The sequence below is a fragment of the Balaenoptera acutorostrata genome, chromosome 7, assembly GCF_949987535.1.
Source record: "Balaenoptera acutorostrata chromosome 7, mBalAcu1.1, whole genome shotgun sequence".
NCBI lineage: Eukaryota > Metazoa > Chordata > Mammalia > Artiodactyla > Balaenopteridae > Balaenoptera > Balaenoptera acutorostrata.
The window spans coordinates 15,422,241-15,440,658 of record NC_080070.1 but is presented as its reverse complement, the minus strand read 5'-3'; the positions used below and the strand labels follow the sequence as shown (position 1 = coordinate 15,440,658).

At 43.3% G+C, this 18,418-nt stretch overlaps 1 protein-coding gene across 1 annotated transcript in view; it reads right to left on the bottom strand.

Moving 5' to 3' along the window:
- Positions 1-18,418, bottom strand: part of ZC3HAV1 (zinc finger CCCH-type containing, antiviral 1) — a 61,832-nt gene that overhangs the window by 26,198 nt on the left and 17,216 nt on the right. Inside the window, exons 2-6 of the mRNA XM_007177077.2 lie at positions 14,237-14,372; positions 8,901-9,153; positions 4,253-5,017; positions 3,349-3,447; positions 814-937 (exon numbers count right to left, since the gene is read on the bottom strand). Of these exons, the coding sequence (XP_007177139.2) occupies positions 814-937; positions 3,349-3,447; positions 4,253-5,017; positions 8,901-9,153; positions 14,237-14,372 (1,377 nt within the window). The remainder of the gene's footprint in view (positions 1-813; positions 938-3,348; positions 3,448-4,252; positions 5,018-8,900; positions 9,154-14,236; positions 14,373-18,418) is intronic.

Genomic DNA, 18,418 nt, shown 5'->3' with positions numbered 1-18,418 from the left:
AACAAATAATCATCTGGTCTCAAAAGTCAATAGCACTAAGGTTGAAAAACCCTGCTTCAGATTTACCTGGGGGGAGAAATACACCTAGAAGCAAAACAGCTGACACCACCCTCTAGTGGCAAAATGCAGCAACACAGAATCTCCACCAAAAATTCACTAAATTTGCAGACGACGACACATCCGTATTTTTCCCCCCAAAGAATTTCCTTGTAAAACAGGATGCAGCTTATAAATATGGTCATGGGTGGTATCACCCATATCAGCCCTAATAGAAGCAGAAATATAAGGTAGCCTCTTAGAAACCTCCAGGATAGAGAAAAGAGCGAACATAGAGGAAGGTATAAAATGCTAAAGTATACAACAAAATCCTGCCCTAGAACTATATGAAATGACTCAAATCATTTTCTCAAACTATGAAATTAAGCCAAAGCTCTTCTGAGCTCATCATTTAGTACCTGTAATAGTCCTACGATGAGCTGATAGGAATATAAACCAACCTACGCATTGTGTTGTTCCGCAGGACACACTGACAAATATTAACTAAACAAATATTTGTGTCCCTGTTTATTTCACCTGAGTTAGCAAAATACTCCCAGAGTCCCTCGTATTAGCCAGGCTCTGAGTGACTTCAAACCTGCCCCACTTATGTATTTTTCTTCATTAACTCAGCAGGCATTAGCCATTTTTATCTCAAGAGTTAACCTGAATGGGATTCTGAAGGAAAACGGCTTTTTCTTCTTCCCATAAGCATAGCGCTGGGCTTTCTTTTGATGACGTTGTGCATCTCACAAGCCAGACCAGCCACCAACTTACGTGCAGACTTTGGGGTCACAAAAGGCCTTCTCAATATTCTCCATGTGCGGGAGGTCCATCCAGGTGTTTGCAAGTAACATCTGCCACCGGTAGGGCAGGTGGAAGTGAACTTTGTTGCAGCTCTCTAAAAAGACAGAAAAGAAGTCTGAGCAATTCGGCCAAGTTCACTGCCGACTCTCCCCATCAAGGCCTGCCTTTCCCATCCTGCCTGCCCTGCAGGCACATTTCCCAGCTACGCCTGTGCTCATGCTGGCCCCTACCTGCATTGCCCCAAACTCCAGGTTCCATTATTACCCATGGAGACTCATCAGAAAACAAAATTCTCTGCTCCCCAAAAAGCCACGTTACCCACATGGAAATCTGAGATCATTATAAATTTACAGTTACCCTTTCTGCACCCCACACGTGGATTTACTGAGACAAACTGCTCTCCAGCATAGGCAACTGCTTTTGTGTTTCCTTGAAGCCCTGGCCTAAAATTCATCTCTTCCAGAAGAATTCCCTCACTAATCTCGCGCTTTTCTGAACTGACTTGTGTTCTGTATTCCCTCAGCCAGCGCTCGGGACTCAGTCTGTGCTTTATTTATGTATTTACTCATTTTACGCAGTTTTCTAATTTGTGGATGTTTTGTTTGTTTGTTTTTATTTGTTTGTTTTTGGCCACACCGTGCAGCTTGTGGGATCTTAGTTCCCCAACCAGTGATTGAACCCCGGCCCACGGCAGTGAGAGTATGGAGTCCTAACCACCGGACCGCCAGGGAATTCCCAAATTTGTAGATGTTTTGACGCCCCACCTTAATGACAAACTCATTGAAAAAAGGCCTGCATCATTGTTTAGCTTACTTCTCCCTTGCTTCATTGGCAGAGGGCTGGACGTGAAAAAGATGACCATTCAATGAATGCTTGCTGAAGAATGAATTAATGTTAGAAGTCCATAATACAGGAGTACAGAAAACAGTTCTATTTTTCACAATTTGCATTATGTTCCAACCATTTTGAAATGTCTAAAAGATGTGTTACTGCTTTAGAACAAAAAGAGGCAGACTTAGACATCCCAAGGAAATCCAAAGCGGCACTGCCTGGGATTTGGCTGATTCAAAAAGTATAACCTTCTTCACACCCATTAGAATGGCTGCTATAAACAAACAAACAAAAACAAATTAACAAGTGTTGGCAAGGATGTGGAGAAACTGGAACCCTCGTGCATTGCTGGTGAAAATATAAAATGATACAGCTGCTATGGAAAACTGTGTGGCAGTTCCTCAAGAACTTAAACATAGATTTACCATATAATCCAGCAATTCCACTTCTGGGTATATACCCAAAAGAACTGAAAGCAAATCTCAAACAGATATTTGTACACCTGTGTTCATAGCAGCATTATACACAACAGGCAAAGGTAGAAGCAACTCAAGTGCCCATCAGTGGATGAATGGATAAACAAAATGTGATAGAATACAATGGAATAGTATTCAGCCTTAAAAAGGAAGGAAATTCTCACAACAGCTACAACATGGATGAACCTTGAGGACATTGTACTAAGTGAAATAAGCCAGTGTCTGAAAAAGACAAATACTGTGTGAGTTCATTCAGATGAGGGTCGTAGAGAAGTCATACTTATAGACAGAAACCAAAATGGCAGCTGCCAGGGGCTTCGCTGCCAGGAGGGGGAAAGGAGTTGCTGTTTGATGGGTACAGAGTCTCAGTTTTACAAGATAAAAAGAATTTTGGAGATTGGTTGCACAACAATACGAATGTAATGAACCCTACTGAACTGTACACTTAAAAATAGTTAAGATGGTAAAATCTGTTATGTGTATTTTACCATAATTAAAAAGAAAATATTTTATTAAAGTTAAAGATTTTTGATTTAGGGAATGCAGGGCAGAATCTCCTCTTCAGACACAAGGTGAATGAGTCTAAGACCACTAAGTAATCAAGCAAATGAATCAGACATGATGCCTAGGCCTGGGGTGGAGGCATGAAAGGGCAAGAGTGGTGTAAGAGTGAGAGGGCAGCACTATGTCCCAAGCAGCCCCGTGGGAAATATTTCTGCAGGAATCCTGGTGGGAGGCAACAGTGTGGACAGGTGTGGCTCATTGACTGGAACGACACACGAGACATTGGTCGTGTGGAGCACGGGTCCCTCAGTACACACATGAGGGGCGACTAGAGCCCATGGCCCAGAAGAGAGGCAATGCCTAAATCACGACAGGACACAAACTTTGAAAATGTGTCTGCTAGGATACTTTTGTTTGCTTTTTGTGTGTAAAAAGATGGGTCCCTGATTAAGCATAACAGTTCACCTAAAACTGAATTGTAAAAGGAGAAAGTATAATATCATGCAGTGGTGAAGTGGGTGGTTTGTGCATCTGCGAAATGGGTTAACAACAGAACCTAGGGTTGATTTGCAGTTGAAAGAAGATGAATGTAAGATTCTTAGCATTGCACCTGACACACAGTACACAGTAAATGTTAGCCATATTACTATTAATAAAGTTTCTGTTCTAGAAAGTCCTTAAGTAAGTTACTCACTAAGTTGACAACCCTTATACAGATGGTCAAGACAAATTTCGTTTGAGTCATGTTCATCCCTCGTAGAACATATGGTACTCGCAACGTCAGATACGGAATCTACAAAACAAAAGAGGATGCATGTATGCTGATCCTAATATTTAAACCGAAAATCAAGATATCTGGTCTTACAGTGGGGAAGACTATCTGAAATGGGGGCCACGTTCAAGAAAATTCTTATGATTCATGTACTGCTCATGAGAGCCTAGACATGAAAGCAAACATGAACATCTGGGTCACCTGAGAGTTATGTTTATTTCTCAAACCATAGTTGAACTATTCCTGTTCTCAATAAATGTAGCAACTTAGTCTATACAGTTCTAGGGTTGGTCCTTCCACCTTCATATGTCAACCTCCTCCTCAGTACTGCTCCTTAACCAAAACCCCCTTTGCCCTTTAATACTGCTAAGGGACAGCCAAAGAGAAACCACTAGCCCTAGCTGCTCTGCTGCAGACATGAGACATGGGGCCCCTCTCTGTCCCTCAGTGACTCACACAGAGCCCAGCCTGAGCCCTTGTTGTAATCTCACTGGCAGGGGTAACAGAGATTTGAGCAGAGTTCCGACCATGGGTCCCCTAGGCTGCAGCTCTGTTGCTTAAGGAAGGTGTAAAATGAGGGACCTTGGGCAGAGTGAGTGCTGCTTTGTGTCGGGGCAGTGGTCTCCCCATGTGTGGGCAGGACCTGGCTTGTCAGCCTCTGACTTTCAGAGCGTAACGCGTCTTTCTCCCCACTGACTGCCGATGTGAAGCCAAAACCCGGCGGCACCAGTTTTACCTACATCGGTAGTTTCATCTATCACTTTACTAGAGCCATTTGGTGGCACTGTGGACAGACTAGCCCAGAATGTCTTCTCTGTGTGTTTACCATTAGCAAAGGCCATGGCCCCATCGTCGGCAGCTGTCATTTGGCCAGCGGCCTGCAGATGACTGCGAGTCACTCCGGTGTCCTGACCCCTAGGTAACGATTTTTCTCTCTGCCTACTGGCTGTGGTTTTGTAATTTAACGATCTCACGGAAGCGGCATCTGTGGCCATGCCATCGACGTTATTATTAAAAAGCGGGAAATGCTGGCTGTCTTGATTCCCACGTCTGCCTGCCGTGTTCACGCAGTCCGAGGAAAGGATGGCCGTGCTCTTTCTGGTGGTGATGGTTTCAGGTGTTTGCGGAGAACCAAGAGGCGAGAAGGAGACAGCCTGACTGGGAGAAAACAAACTCTCTCTACCAGTGTCTTGGTCATTCTGCCAAGAGGCGGGGCCTTTCCACTTGGGAGCTGACGTCGAATCAAAAGTGAAGTAAGCATTGCTGTGATTCCCGTAGAAAAGATCCGCTGGAGCGCCATTCTCTGCAAACCTCTGGCTTGCTCCCCCTTGACCGGTGCCTCCAAGATTGGCAGCCGCGGACGAGCCTGAGGAAGGCGGAGGGCACTCCTGACTTCCCAAATGCGTGAACTTGTGGGCAAGATCCTTGATGGGCACATCATCCGGGGGAGACCGGCGGCCGGTGGGGTCTGGACTCGGGGGGCAGGACCTCTGGGCAGAAGCTGCAGCAGATGGAAGAGCCTCCCCGCTGCCCCGGTCTCTGCTCTTGCTTCTCCCTCTGTACGCCGCGTCTCTGCCATGTGAAGGAGGAGCTGGGAAAGAAAAACCAAACAACGGAAGTCAGTGCTAACGTGACCAACTTCCCTGCCCTGTTCCGCCTCAGCTTTTCCAGGTTTGCTATCGAAGTTCTATCAAACTACTTTTGTGTGAAAATCTCGAGAAGGTGCTTATGACAACGGAGGAAACTGTCATCCTGCCAGCCCTGCAGAAAACACCACCTATGACCTAGGATAAAGGTCGAACTGACACTGGCTCTGCTTGCCTTCTCTCGTGGGACTTAGCTGTGGCCCCCAAATGCCCACACTCTTTTAGGTGGGGCTGTCCACAATTCTCTAGTTCAAGTCACTCACCGCTAGGGTAAATGGAGAGACAGACTAGTGCAAATCAGGGAGGAGTTCCCCAAAATCATTTAGAGTTTGCCCATACTGTGATACAGGTGTATCTAAGTTACGGATTCAGGATACTTAAAACAACAACAACAAAAGAAACTACAATAAAGGTCTGATTTCACTGAAGCTTGAGAATATTCCAGAGTTGTTCATCCAGCCCCCCAAATGCCCAAGCTTAAATGAGCAATATCCAAAAAAGAAAAATTGGCCTCTCCCTAGAAACATGGTAAGTCACACCCCCGGGAAGCAGAGAGGAGGGAGGGAGTGAGCACGTGTGTTCGTGAGTACGTACAAAGTGCGGTGTGCATGCGTGTGATGTTTACATGTGGGGTGTGCTGTGCTGGGTGTGTGTGCATGCATGAAGTGTGTGCATGTATGTGTGTGTGATACGCATGTGTGGTATACATGTGAGGGGTGTATGTGTGTGTGTGGTTGCACGCATGGTGTGTGACGTGTGTTGGCTGGTGAGATATGCATGTATGGTGTATGCGGCATGCACAAGTGTGAAGTCTGTGTGGTGTGACTGCAGGTGTGTTTGTGAGGCATGTGTGAAGTGTGTCCTGTGCATGTGTTACACGTGTTGTGCGTGCATGAAGTTTGAGTATGTATGGGGTATGTATGTATGCAAGTGGTTGTTTTTGTGTGCATGTGGCTAGAGCGTGTGTGTGTGGTGTGTGAGTTGTGCTATTGTGTGTGGGAAAGAGGAGGAAGAGAGGTCCTTTCTCTTCCAAACCCAGGGGGCAGCAGGAATGCAGTACAAGCAAGCCTCCTCCTCCCATCAACTAAGCAGATTAACTAGAAGTGACAACAAAGAAAACTCCCTCTCGCATACAATAAATTTATATTGAGAAACTACACCAAAACCCGTCCTTCCAGATGTTCCCCTGTCGAGAGGGCATTGTCGTGCAGGAGAGAAAACACGAGATGTGGAATCAGAACACATGAGCTCTGCTCCTCTCGAGTCCTGTGAGGCCCTGAAAACATTACTTTTCTTGATTCATAGTATTATCCTTCACTCTTCTAAAAACGATTTAAGGCTGCTCGCAATAGAAGTCACTTAAGGGACTTCCCTGGTGGTGCAGTGGTTAAGAATCCACCTGCCAAAGCAGGGGATGCACGTTCGAGCCCTGGTCCAGGGGGATCCCACATGCCGTGGAGCAACTAAGCCCGCGCACCACAACTACTGAGCCTGCACTACAGAGCCCCTGAGCCACAACTACTGAGCCCACGTGCCTAGAGCCTGTGCTCTCCAACGAGAAGCCACTGCAATGAGAAGCCCGTGCACTGCAACGAAGAGTATCCCCCGCTCGCCGCAACTAGAGAAAGCCCAGCAGAGCAATGAAGACCCAACGCAGCCAAATAAATTAATTAATTAAAAAAAAAAAGTCACTTAAAATTTCCAAGCCTCAGTTTCCTTATCCATTAAGTGAGGCCAATAATACACCTGCCTTGCTTCACAGCTTTGCTGTGAGAAACAATGATGAGATGTTTTAGGTGAAAGTCCCTTGTAAATGATAAAGCATTTCTCAAATATAAAAAGATTCTCTCACAGAATCTTAGAGTTATATATTCTACTTGCTTCATAAAATTCATCTCCTCTATATCTGCTTCATAAAGACATTAAAAACTGCAAGTGTTAATTCCATTAAACAATATGAAAATGCTTAAGAAATTGTACTGATCACTTCACTGATCATGATAGGATGGATATTATCCCAAAAAAACAGAAAATAACAAGTGCTGGTGAGGAGGTGGAGAAATTGAGACCCTAGTGCTTTGTTGGTGGGAATGTAAAATGGCGCAGCCACTGTGGAAAACGGTATGGCAGTTCCTGAAATATTTAACACAGAATTACCATGTGATCCAGCAATTCCACTTCAGGGTATATACTCAAAAAAACTGAAAGCAGAGTTTCAAAGAGATATTTGTACACCCACGTTCATAGCAGCATAATTCACAACAGCCAAAAGGTAGAAGCAACCCAAGTGTCCATCAGCAGATGAATGGATGAACAAAATGTGGTATATCCATTCAGTGAAATAGTATTCAGCCATAAAAAGGAAGGCAATTTTCAAACAGGCTACAACATGAATGAATTTTAAGGACATTATGCCAAGTGAGGTCCCCGGTGGTCCAGTGATTAGGACTCCGTGCTCTCACTGCCGAGGGCGCAGGTTCAATCCCTGGCCAGGGAGCTAAGAGCCCACAAGCCATGCGGTGGAGTGCCCCCCACCCAAAAAGAAGGACATTACGCCAAGTGAAATAAGCCAGTCACAAAAAGATAAACACTGTGTGATTCCACTTCTAGGAGTTCCCTACAGTCTTCAGATTCATAGAGACAGAAACTAGAATGGTGGCCGACACGGGGCTCTAGGGGAGGAGAGAATGAGGCGCTGTTTAATGGGGGCAGAGTTTCAGTTCTGCAAGATGAAGAAAGTTCTGGAGATTGGTTGCACAACAATGTAAATGGACTTAATGCCACTGAGCACTTAAAAATGGTTAAAATAGTAAATTTTATGTTATGTGTATTTCTACCACAATTGGAAAAAATTACATGTATGTATTCTTTTTTTTAAAAGGCAGGAAATTCTAGCATGCTACAACATGGATTGGATGAACCTTGCAGACATTATGGTAACTTAAACAGTCACTCACAAAAAGACAACCACTGTATGATTCCACTTCTATGAAGGTGCTAGAGTAGTCAAATTCATAGAGACAGAAAGTAGAATGGTAGTTGTCAGGGGCTGGAAGGAGGAGAAAACAGGGTTATTGTTTGATGGGTGCAGAGTTTGAGTTTGGGAAGATGATAAAGGTCTGGAGATGGATGATGGTGATGCTTGCACAACAATGTGAACATAATGCCATCGAACTGTACACTTTAAAATGATTAAAATGGCCACTTTTATATTTTACCAAATTTAAAAAATAAAAATAAACAAAGCTCAAATGAATAGTACTGAAGACTGTAAATTAAATTGTATACAGTGTTGCATTAATACTAAGTGTCCTGTGTTAGTTGTAGCGTGGTTACGTAAGAGAACAGCCTTGTTTAGAGGAGGCCGATGCTGATATATTTAGGTGTGAAGTCTCCCGATGACCGCATACCTCAAATGCTTTAACCACAAAGACGTGATGTGTGTGTGAGTATCTAGATGTCCACATGTATGGAGAGAAAGTGATAAAACAACCATGACAAAATATCAACACCTAGTCCATCTGTTAAATTTTTATTATTTTCCTCTTTAAAAAAGTTTTATCAATTAGCTTTTAGAAAAATGGTAAACATTTTTAAAAATCTGATGGTGGGGGGAGATAGTGCTTAGCATGAAAATCGAGTTGCAAAATCACACATATACTATGATCATAATTACGTAAAAATTGTGTATGCATATGGACAACGTATGAAAGTGAAAATAAGAGTTTTATGTGATGAGGTAGAGTGAGTATAGGTAGAGTTTCTCTCTCCTTGCGATTTCTGTTTATTTCTGTTCGTTCTAGTAATTAAAAAGTAGACCGCATTTACCTCTCCACCCAGAGGGTTTCTTCTGGCGGTGCCTGCTGTTGCAGATGTCCTGGATGTTCTGGACCACACTTGAACTCAGCCCGTGCTCCCTCATGATGGCCAGCACCTTTCTGTCCATCAGGTTATGGGACCGGAAGCAGTTGGCATAACCACAATTCCCTCGGGTAAAGTGTTCACAGACGTGGAGCCTTTCACACGGTGGCCGCTGGTTACAAGTCTGTTTTCCACCCTCTCCCTTATAATTTTTGCATATCTACAGAAGGAAGAAACAATAGCCGGAGATAAAACATGTTTCTCTATGTGCCACACGTTAAGGAAAGTTTATATACAAATATCGGCTGTAATGACCTATATGGGAACAGAATCTAAAAAAGAGTGGATATATGTATATATATAACTGATTCACTTTGCTGTTACAGCAGAAACGAACACAACAGTGTAAATCAACTATACTCTGATAAAAATTAATTAATTTAATAAATAAATAATAAAACGCAGCTTTTCTTACTTCCTGATAAGAAAAAAAATCAGAAGCAAGCAGAGATATATCAAAGGAAAAAAATGCATGTGTATTCCACAATCTTTGATGAGTTCTATTCAATCGATGACTTATTTGGGGCAGAAGAGGCCTACAAACTAAGTAAAAGAAACGTGAATTTGATTAACCTCCTTTGGAAGAATCAACATAAGACGGCTAGCTACAGATAGAACCAAACAGGACCCAAAGGGAGCCCTACATTATAAAGGAACTCCAAAGAGGAAGGCCTGTCTTTGGATATCAATTCATTGTTCTATTAAAAGGACATGTGGAGGGACTTCCATGGCAGTCCAGTGTTTAAGACTCCACGCGGTTCAGTCCCTGGTTGGGAAACTAAGATCCTGCAGGCCATGCAGTGCAGCCAAAAAAAAGGACATGTGGGGACTTCCCCGGTGGTGCAGTGGTTAAGACTCCGTGCTCCCAATGCAGGCGGCCCAGGTTCAATCCCTGGTCAGGGAACTAGATCCCGCATGCATGCCACAACTAAGAGTTAGCATGCCACAACTAGGGAGCCAGTGTGCCACAACTAGGGAGCCAGTGTGCCGCAACTAAGGAGCCTGCGAGCCGCAACTGAGGAGCCCACGTGCTGCAACTAAGGTGCTGGCGAGCTGCAACTAAGGAGCCCGCCTGCTGCAACTAAGACCCAGTGCAACCAAACTAATTAATTAATTAATTAATTTTTCAGAAGAGGACATGTGGGTCTTACCTACAACTGCTGGGAGTCTAGAATCTAGTCTCAGCTAGGCAGAATGTCAGTTTCTCAAAAGATCAACTGAAGCAGATAATTTGTATATTCCTATGTAAATAGGTATATCTACATATCTAGCTCTACAGAGATGTAGTTCTTACTGAAAGGAGAGCAGAAGAAACACTGTCACTGAGGCCAGACCAGATGATACAGGACTAGAAGATGCTGGTTGAAGTCTGCAGCCCTGGAAGCAGCTACATGTGACCTCACATCTGAATTACTTACTGGCTCCCAGACTCGCTTTCCTATGATGTAAAGAAGGAAAATATTTGCTCTCCTCACCTAACCAAGTTGTCAAGCAGATTAAATAATAAAATACGTAAATGTGTTGTGCAAAATATGAAATGTGATGCAAATGTTTGAATCATTACATGAAGAAGCTTAAAGATAAAAGCATTTATAAGTTGTTTCAATGGTCTCTGAGCAAACCAGGTCAACATGGGCCACTATGATGTATCCAAGTGGCAAAGACATGGATTCAGACTCTAACAACCATGATTTAAGCCATATAAACAACTTCTAGGGCTTCCCTCGTGGCGCAGTGGTTGAGAATCTGCCTGCCAATGCAGGGGACACGGGTTCAAGCCCTGGTCTGGGAAGATCCCACGTGCCGCGGAGCAGCTGGGCCCGTGAGCCACAATTGCTGAGCCTGCGCGTCTGGAGCCTGTGCTCCGCAACAAGAGAGGCCGCGATAGTGAGAGGCCTGCGCACCGCGATGAAGAGTGGCCCCCACTTGCCGCAGCTAGAGAAAGCCCTCGCACAGAAACGAAGACCCAACACAGCCATAAATAAATAAATAAATTAATTAAAAAAAAAAAAAAGAAAAGAAATACAACTCCTTGGGCCCTTCCCCATATCTACAGAGTCAGAGTGGCCAGAGGCCCAGCAGTCTGGGTTTGACAAACCCTCCAGGTGATTCTGACACACATTTAAAGCTTGAGAACCAGTGTTCTAGAGGCTTGAATGAAACAAGAATAATTAGCAACTTCACAAATGATACTTTGGTTAACATTCCTAGTTCTATGCTGATGTTTAAGTAAGAATGCTCCTGCCAGAACAAATGAAATCATTTCTTCCTTTTAATAAATACATCTCAGTTACACAAGTTTCTATACAAGGAAGTCAGATTTGCCTGATGCTTTTATGTTCTCACAGGTCAAGGCAAAGTGGAAGAGTGTGAACATTTTAAGCTTTTGAGGGCAGCCAGTGTGTCTGGTCCACTGCTGCCTTCAGAAGCCCGCCCTTGTAGGAACTCCTGAGTGTTAGTTGAATGAATGCAAAACAAACAATAAGTAAAGTGAGACGCAGAAGGATGAAATGTCCAAGACCACAGAGGTGGTTAGTGGCAGAGTCAAGACTCTGAGAGACATGGAAGGACCATCCTTGACCAACGATCCTTGGAACTAGCTGAACTCTGGCTGACGCCCTCCTGCTAAAACCTTGAAAATATTCTGCCCTACTCACCCAAGTTAAAACACTCCTTGAGAGACTACTCTTGCCCCAAATTGTCAAATAGAGACTTATGTTATTGATGCTCTGGTCGATTTTCCACTACAGGAACCAGCGCCTCAGACCTCTGGTTCAGGAAGCAGTGCAGTCTGCTAGTCTGTGATCCTACCCCTGACAAGTGGTAAATGGCAATTAAGTTATTGGCTAAAAATAAACTTCAAGCACAAGCCTTCCCACCCCACCCACTAAGCATGGGTACTGAATTCTTAAAAGGAAAAGGGAACCTCAGATGACACTTCAGACTCTCTGTGTGATAAAGGATGACAACAGCATTTTCCTACGAGGACCCTCCCAGCGCTTTTGTCAATGGGATCCATCACAACAGCACCTTCTAGTAGGTTCTTCCCTAGAGAAAGGAAGAGCCGTCACTCCCCTTATTCTCCAGGGACGTGATATAGAAAGTCCTTGGTGATTTTGGAGAACAGAAGCAGACAGCAGACCTGACGAGGGACCTTTCCAAACTTCCAAGTTTAACACTAGACTAAGGTTGGACCCCAGGGACACTCCTCTCAAGGGTCATAACAAGACTTCACCTGTCGTCATCCCTTCACATGAAAGGAAAAGGAGGGGGTGGCTCTGTTAGTCAATGGGACCTTTAACGAGTTGGTGTGTAAGGCGTTTCCCCATGCTGGTAGCCAGGAGGGACTGAGCTGGCACACAGGCCAAGGGCCATAGGGAGCCCAAGACAAGACCTCTAAACCTAGGCTCCTGGAAACGGGGAGAGAGAGAGAGAGAGAGAGAGAGAGATAGAGAGAAAAATCCAAGCACCTAAATGAAAGAATGCCTGGGGAAACGGCACATATAGTCCTCCTCCACTCTCCGTCTCTGAAGACATTTTTACAGACTGCCTTGCATTCCTATCTCTCTTGAGCTCAGTGATCAACTCAAAATCACCCCTCATGTCCTAAGTTTTCTAAGTCCTCAGGGAAGCACACTGAGCTTAGAGTCAAAAGATGTTTAACCCCCCAGATATCCCTAATAGCTATCTTGTCATATATAAAAGCACATCTGAATTTCAACCTTGGTTATCTTTTAAAAATATATATATATATATATTTATTTACTTATCTATTTTTGGCTGCGTCAGGTCTTAGTTGCGGCATGCGGGCTTCTCTCTAGTTGTGGCGTGCGTGGGCTCAGTTGCCCCGCAGCATGTGGGATCTTAGTTCCCCGACCAGGGATCAAACCTGAGTCCCCTGCGTTGGAAGGCGGATTCTTAACCACTGGACCACCAGGGAAGTCCCTACCTTTACTTATCTTAATCTCGGTCCCTTCCACGCATTCCACTTGAGTCTTCCATTATGTTTCTTTGCCTCTCTTTCAGTGTGAGGCTAACTTCTCTACACAAGGGTTTTTCTCAGGTCAGATACCATTCTTTAAAAAGCATCCTCTGATTTTCAAGTCAATAGTCCTGTGTGGATGAGACTGTTAATTATCTGCCATTGTCCTTACCTTTCTTCTAATAATAGAAGCTTCCAAGTTTTAGCTGGACAGCTAGCTACCCAGTCAGAAACTACATTTCCCAGCCTCCCTTCTACCTAAGTGTGATCATGTGGTAAGTTCTGGCGAATGAGATGGAACAGATGCGCTTTTTACAATGTCCAAGTCGCATCTTTTAAAAAAGAAAGCTGCTTGCCTTTCACTTACTCCCTCTCTACATTCCTGTTGGTTAGAAAATGATGACAGTGAGAAGAGTCTCCTTGTACCTGGAGGAGGAAGCCACATGTTAAAAGAGAACAGAGATTATCTACTGGTCCAATAATAGAATGGATATTTTATATATAAGATAATAAGGCTGACCTACTGGCCTGAGTCCCTGCATGACATCGTGGAATCCAGCTGCCTGACCATCGGATACCTAGCTGCCTACATCTGGGCAAGACCAAAAGTCAGTGAACTATTTCTGTAAAGGATCAAATGGTAAATAGTTTAGGCTTTGCAGGCCATTCAGTCTCTGTTGCAAATACTCAACTCACTCTTGTATGAGAAAGCGGCAATAGACAATATATAAATGAATGGGGGTGGCTGTGTTCCAGTTAAACTTCAAAAACAGGTGGCAGGTGGGATTTGGCCCATGGACCATGGTTTAATGACCCCCGATCCAGACTGTCAAGTGATAGAGAAACAAAGTAATATTTTATTTGAATCACTGCACTTTGAGGTCTCTTTGTTCCAATAACTTAGCCTCAGCCAATACACCCTGTCATCTTCCAAAACCTTGCCTCAAAGCCCACCTCTTCCAGGAGGTCACTCGGATGTAAGGCATCACTTAGTCCTACTGCTATTTCTTCAGATCACACTGGCTCGCACAGGGTTCCCTAGCAGCCTAGCAGAGGAAGCATTCCAGACTCAAATTCTTGGAAAACTTCAAATAGGAAGGAAATTGTTGGAATCTCTCAGATAACTCAGCAACAATCACCTGTTGACCGCCACCTGCAGGCCCTGGTGCTCAGTTTTCTCTGCTCCAATTCCAACACACCCACGATGCCACGCTGCCAACAGCACTCTCCCTGCTTTTCAAACTAAGGAATTAGAACTTACCTCTGGCATAAAAAAAGGGTCATTTTGGAGAAGGAGCACTGCTAACTCCTCTTTGTTCAGTCCAGAGAGTGCATGATTTTTCAGGACCTTGAAGTTATCTTCTGAGAGAATCTCGTGAGAATATTTGCATAAATTCCTGGAAATAAATGACAATGGTCAGTGTTTCCACTTCACAGAAAGTAAAGAAAAAGCAATCATCCAGGGAACTTTCAATGAAAATCAATGCCCATATCCTTTGGTAACTAATACAGGTTGGTCCTGCTTCAAGAGTACACTTTAAAAATATAAATTGATGAAACACCTAGATGGGAAAAGGGAATATGAGGATTTTTTTCACAAATTATACACTTGTATACTTTATTTATTTATGTATTTATTTTTGGCTGCGTTGGGTCTTCATTGCTGCCCGCAGGCTCTCTCTAGTAGCGGCGAGCAGGGGCTACTCTTCGTTGCGGTACGCAGGCTTCTCATTGCAGTGGCTTCTCTTGTTGCTGAGCACGGGCTCTAGGCGCACAGGTTTCAATAGTTGTGGTGCGTGGGCTTCAGTGGCTGTGGCGCGCGGGCTCTACAGCGCAGGCTCAGTAGTTGTGGCACATGGGCTTAGTTGCTCCGCGGCATGTGGGATCTTCCCCAGCCAGGGCTTGAACCTGTGTCCCCTGCATTGGCAGGTGGATTCCCAACCACTGCACCACCAGAGAAGCCCCGCACATGTATACTTTAAATTATTGCAATACTTCTTCAAACAATGTCTCCTCTAGTATACATTAATAATGTAGGACAAGGAAAAAATGGCGAAGAAACTGATACAAATTTAGTGGAAATGACTGCCCATTGAGTGACAAAGAATAATTAGGATAACATATCTATGGATTGACAATAAAATCAATGAGAAAAGAGAATTCCACTGATCAAACTAAATTAGATGAAATTGTTCCTTGCTTTCTCTCTTCTATGCCTTACATACCAATGTATACCTATATGATTTGTGACTGCAAAAGAATGGAACAAGCTCATAATTGTATATTTCAAACAACTCTACAGAGAAAGAGATAAAAATCCTCTTCACTTTAAGACTGATGATTTAGGTCTGATAGTACTTTCTATGATGATGGAATTGTTCTATAATCTGACCTTCCTAAAATGTAAGCCATACATGACTAATGAACACTTGAAATATAGGTACTAAGACTTAAGAAACTAAATGTTCTATTTTACTTTACTTTAATTAATTTAAATTTGAATAGCCACACATGACTAGTGGCTACCATACTGCAGGGCAGAGATTTAAGTCTTTGCTGTTCAAAATGTGGCGGGAGAACCAGCAGCTTCCCCATTATCTGGGAGCTTGTCACAAATTTAGAATGTCAGGCCCCACCCAAGTTCTACTGAATCAAAATCCGCCTTTCAACAAGATCCCCAAATGATTTAATCACACTGAAGTCCCACAAGCACTGACTTAGACCATTGAGAAACCCAGACAGTACTGATGTTTTCATTAGACAAACATAATGTGACAGTTATCAATGTTGAGCTAACAAACTCGTTCTACCTCTTCACTTACATGCGCTCCCTATAGTATCGCCAACATCCTCAGATTTATGGTTTTAACAGTTGCTAATACGATGGGAACTTAATATTTTCTGGTTTGCTCAACCATTATCAAATTGTCAGGAGGTTAGGTAATGGCCAGATTTTCACTACATTACAACCTTTGTACAAACAACCTTTCTTCTTTTACATTATTTCTTCAGGTCTATTTCTTTGAGAGTATTGCCTCAAAGGACACAATCAGTTTCCCTGCAGCTTCTGTTTCATTTTGATCTCCTGCTCTCCAGAAAACATACCAGCAATCTGAGAGCTTGTCTATTTCCCCGCCAGCACATTAACATAGAGTTTTATCACTTTTGCTCCTTCAGTAAGTAGGAAATAGACTTATGGGGGACTTCCCTGGTGGTCAAGCAGTTAAGACTCTGTGCTCCCAATGCAGGGGGCCCAGGTTCGATCCCTGGTCAGGGAACTAGATCCCGCACACCACATGGTGCAGTCAAAAAAAAAAAAAGAAAAGGAATAGACATGCTTTTAATTTGCACTTTAATTATTAGCAAGACTGAAATATTCCCAAATGTAGGCTTGATGCTTGCATTTCCTCTTACTTATAGTATTTGTTCATATCTTTTAACTGTTTATCTAGTGAAAAATGGGTACTAACCTACAGATTTATAACTGTTCTTTATATTTTTTAATACTAATCTTTACCAGCCTTGTGTATTTCAAATAGTTTTGCATTTTTCCCTTTTGATCAAGAACTTATTAAGGTTGTTGTGCAACAATCTGATTGCTGTTCTATACAATCAGATCCTTCCAATTCGCCATTCGTAATTTAGCCCACTGTTTTAATACTTGAGAAATGAATTCCTCCACCACAGCTGGATAACTATACCATTTTGTTTCACCTTTAAAAGAGATATTTTCAACTTTAATTCTTTAAAATATCTGGAGCTTATTTTGACAACCAGCATCAGAGGAGGACAGAAGTGCTTTATATCAACTTTTCTCAATAACATCTATTAAATTGGACTCCTTTCTTACTATTTTGTTATAGAGGACTATTGTTTGTTAACTTTTTAGCAAATTTAGAACTATTGGAATCCTTATTACGTTTTTATCAATCTACTGTTCTACCTTGAATCCAATACCATACAACTGAAATGTCCTTTGCACTGTATTTTAAATATTAACAGAATAATTTATCCTATTATTGGCTTATTCCTTTTCAAAAATCTCTTTAGTGTGCTTAACTATTATTTCCTCTATAGAAATTTTATTCTGGCTTTGTCACTTTCCACAAAAGATCATATTGAGAATCTAATTTGTGTTAACGCCATACATTAGATTGGATATTACGTCATCTTAACTACATTAAATCTTCTGATTCTGGAACAGAAAATATCTCTTCATTTATTCAAGTCTTATTCTATTTTTCTTACTGAGGATTAAAATCTTTCTTTTAATAGTTCTCTCACTTCCCAAATATTAAACATGAATCAGTTGCCACTATGATGTTTTAGTTGTTTGTCACTAGTAAACAGAAATGCGAATGACTGCAAAATTATCTTACTGAAATTGACAATGATTTTTTAAACGTAAACATCTACATAAAAGTTATTCTCTAAGAATTAATCTTTAAAAGCCACTATTCAAATAGTGACTTTTAATAGTCCCACACTATTCACGCTGTCTGCGTGTAAGGCATTTCTGAAGCACTCTAGAATTGCCTTCTTTTTTTTTTTAAATAAATTTTATTTATTTGTGTATATATGTATGTATGTATTGGCTGCGTCGGTTCTTCCTTGCTGCGCGCGGGCTTTCTCTAGTTGTGGCGAGCGGGGGCTACTCTTCGTTGTGGTGCGCAGGCTTCTCATTGTGGTGGCTTCTTTTGCTGCGGAGCACGCGCTCTAGGCACGCAGGCTTCAGTAGTTGTGGCGCGCGGGCTCAGTAGTTGTGGCTCATGGGCTCTAGAGCACAGGCTCAGTAGTTGTGGCGCACGGGCTTAGTTGCTCCGCGGCATGTGGGAATCTTCCCGGACCAGGGCTCGAACCCGTGTCTCCTGCATTGGCAGGCGGATTCTTAACCACTGCGCCATCAGGGACGCCCTAGAATTGCCTTCTTATCTAGCCGTGGAACCTCATGAGAAAAATCAGAATCAACAACCACGGCAGCCACTGCCCAAGCCCTTAAAACCCAGCCAGCCCTCCCACGCACCCTGCTTCATGCACAATTCAAGGGCAGCTGGTCAGGCTCTGGCGACAGCCTGTATCTTAGCCGTTTTCTCAGGCGTGCTCTCTCCTGGCTTTCTCTACCAGGAGTTCAGGCTTCTAGTGTGTGTCTGGCACTCCTTGATAAAGCTGACCTCAGCTCTCCGCTTGCTCCTGGGGTCTGTCCTTTCAGATAACTGCTGCTGACCTCAGCCACCACGACCCAGAGCCCTCCGCGGCTGGGCTGGGACGCCCACCTTATCACTCCTCCAACCACCACGGGAGGGGCGATCTGTGAAGAGACTCTACAGCAGGAAGGGGACCAGCCTCCAGCCCAAAGCAGGAAATCCCTCCATTAGAGCTTTACCAGATACGTGCGAGCTTCATTACCTCACAAGGCATCTCACTCCACCGGGTACTGCTGTTA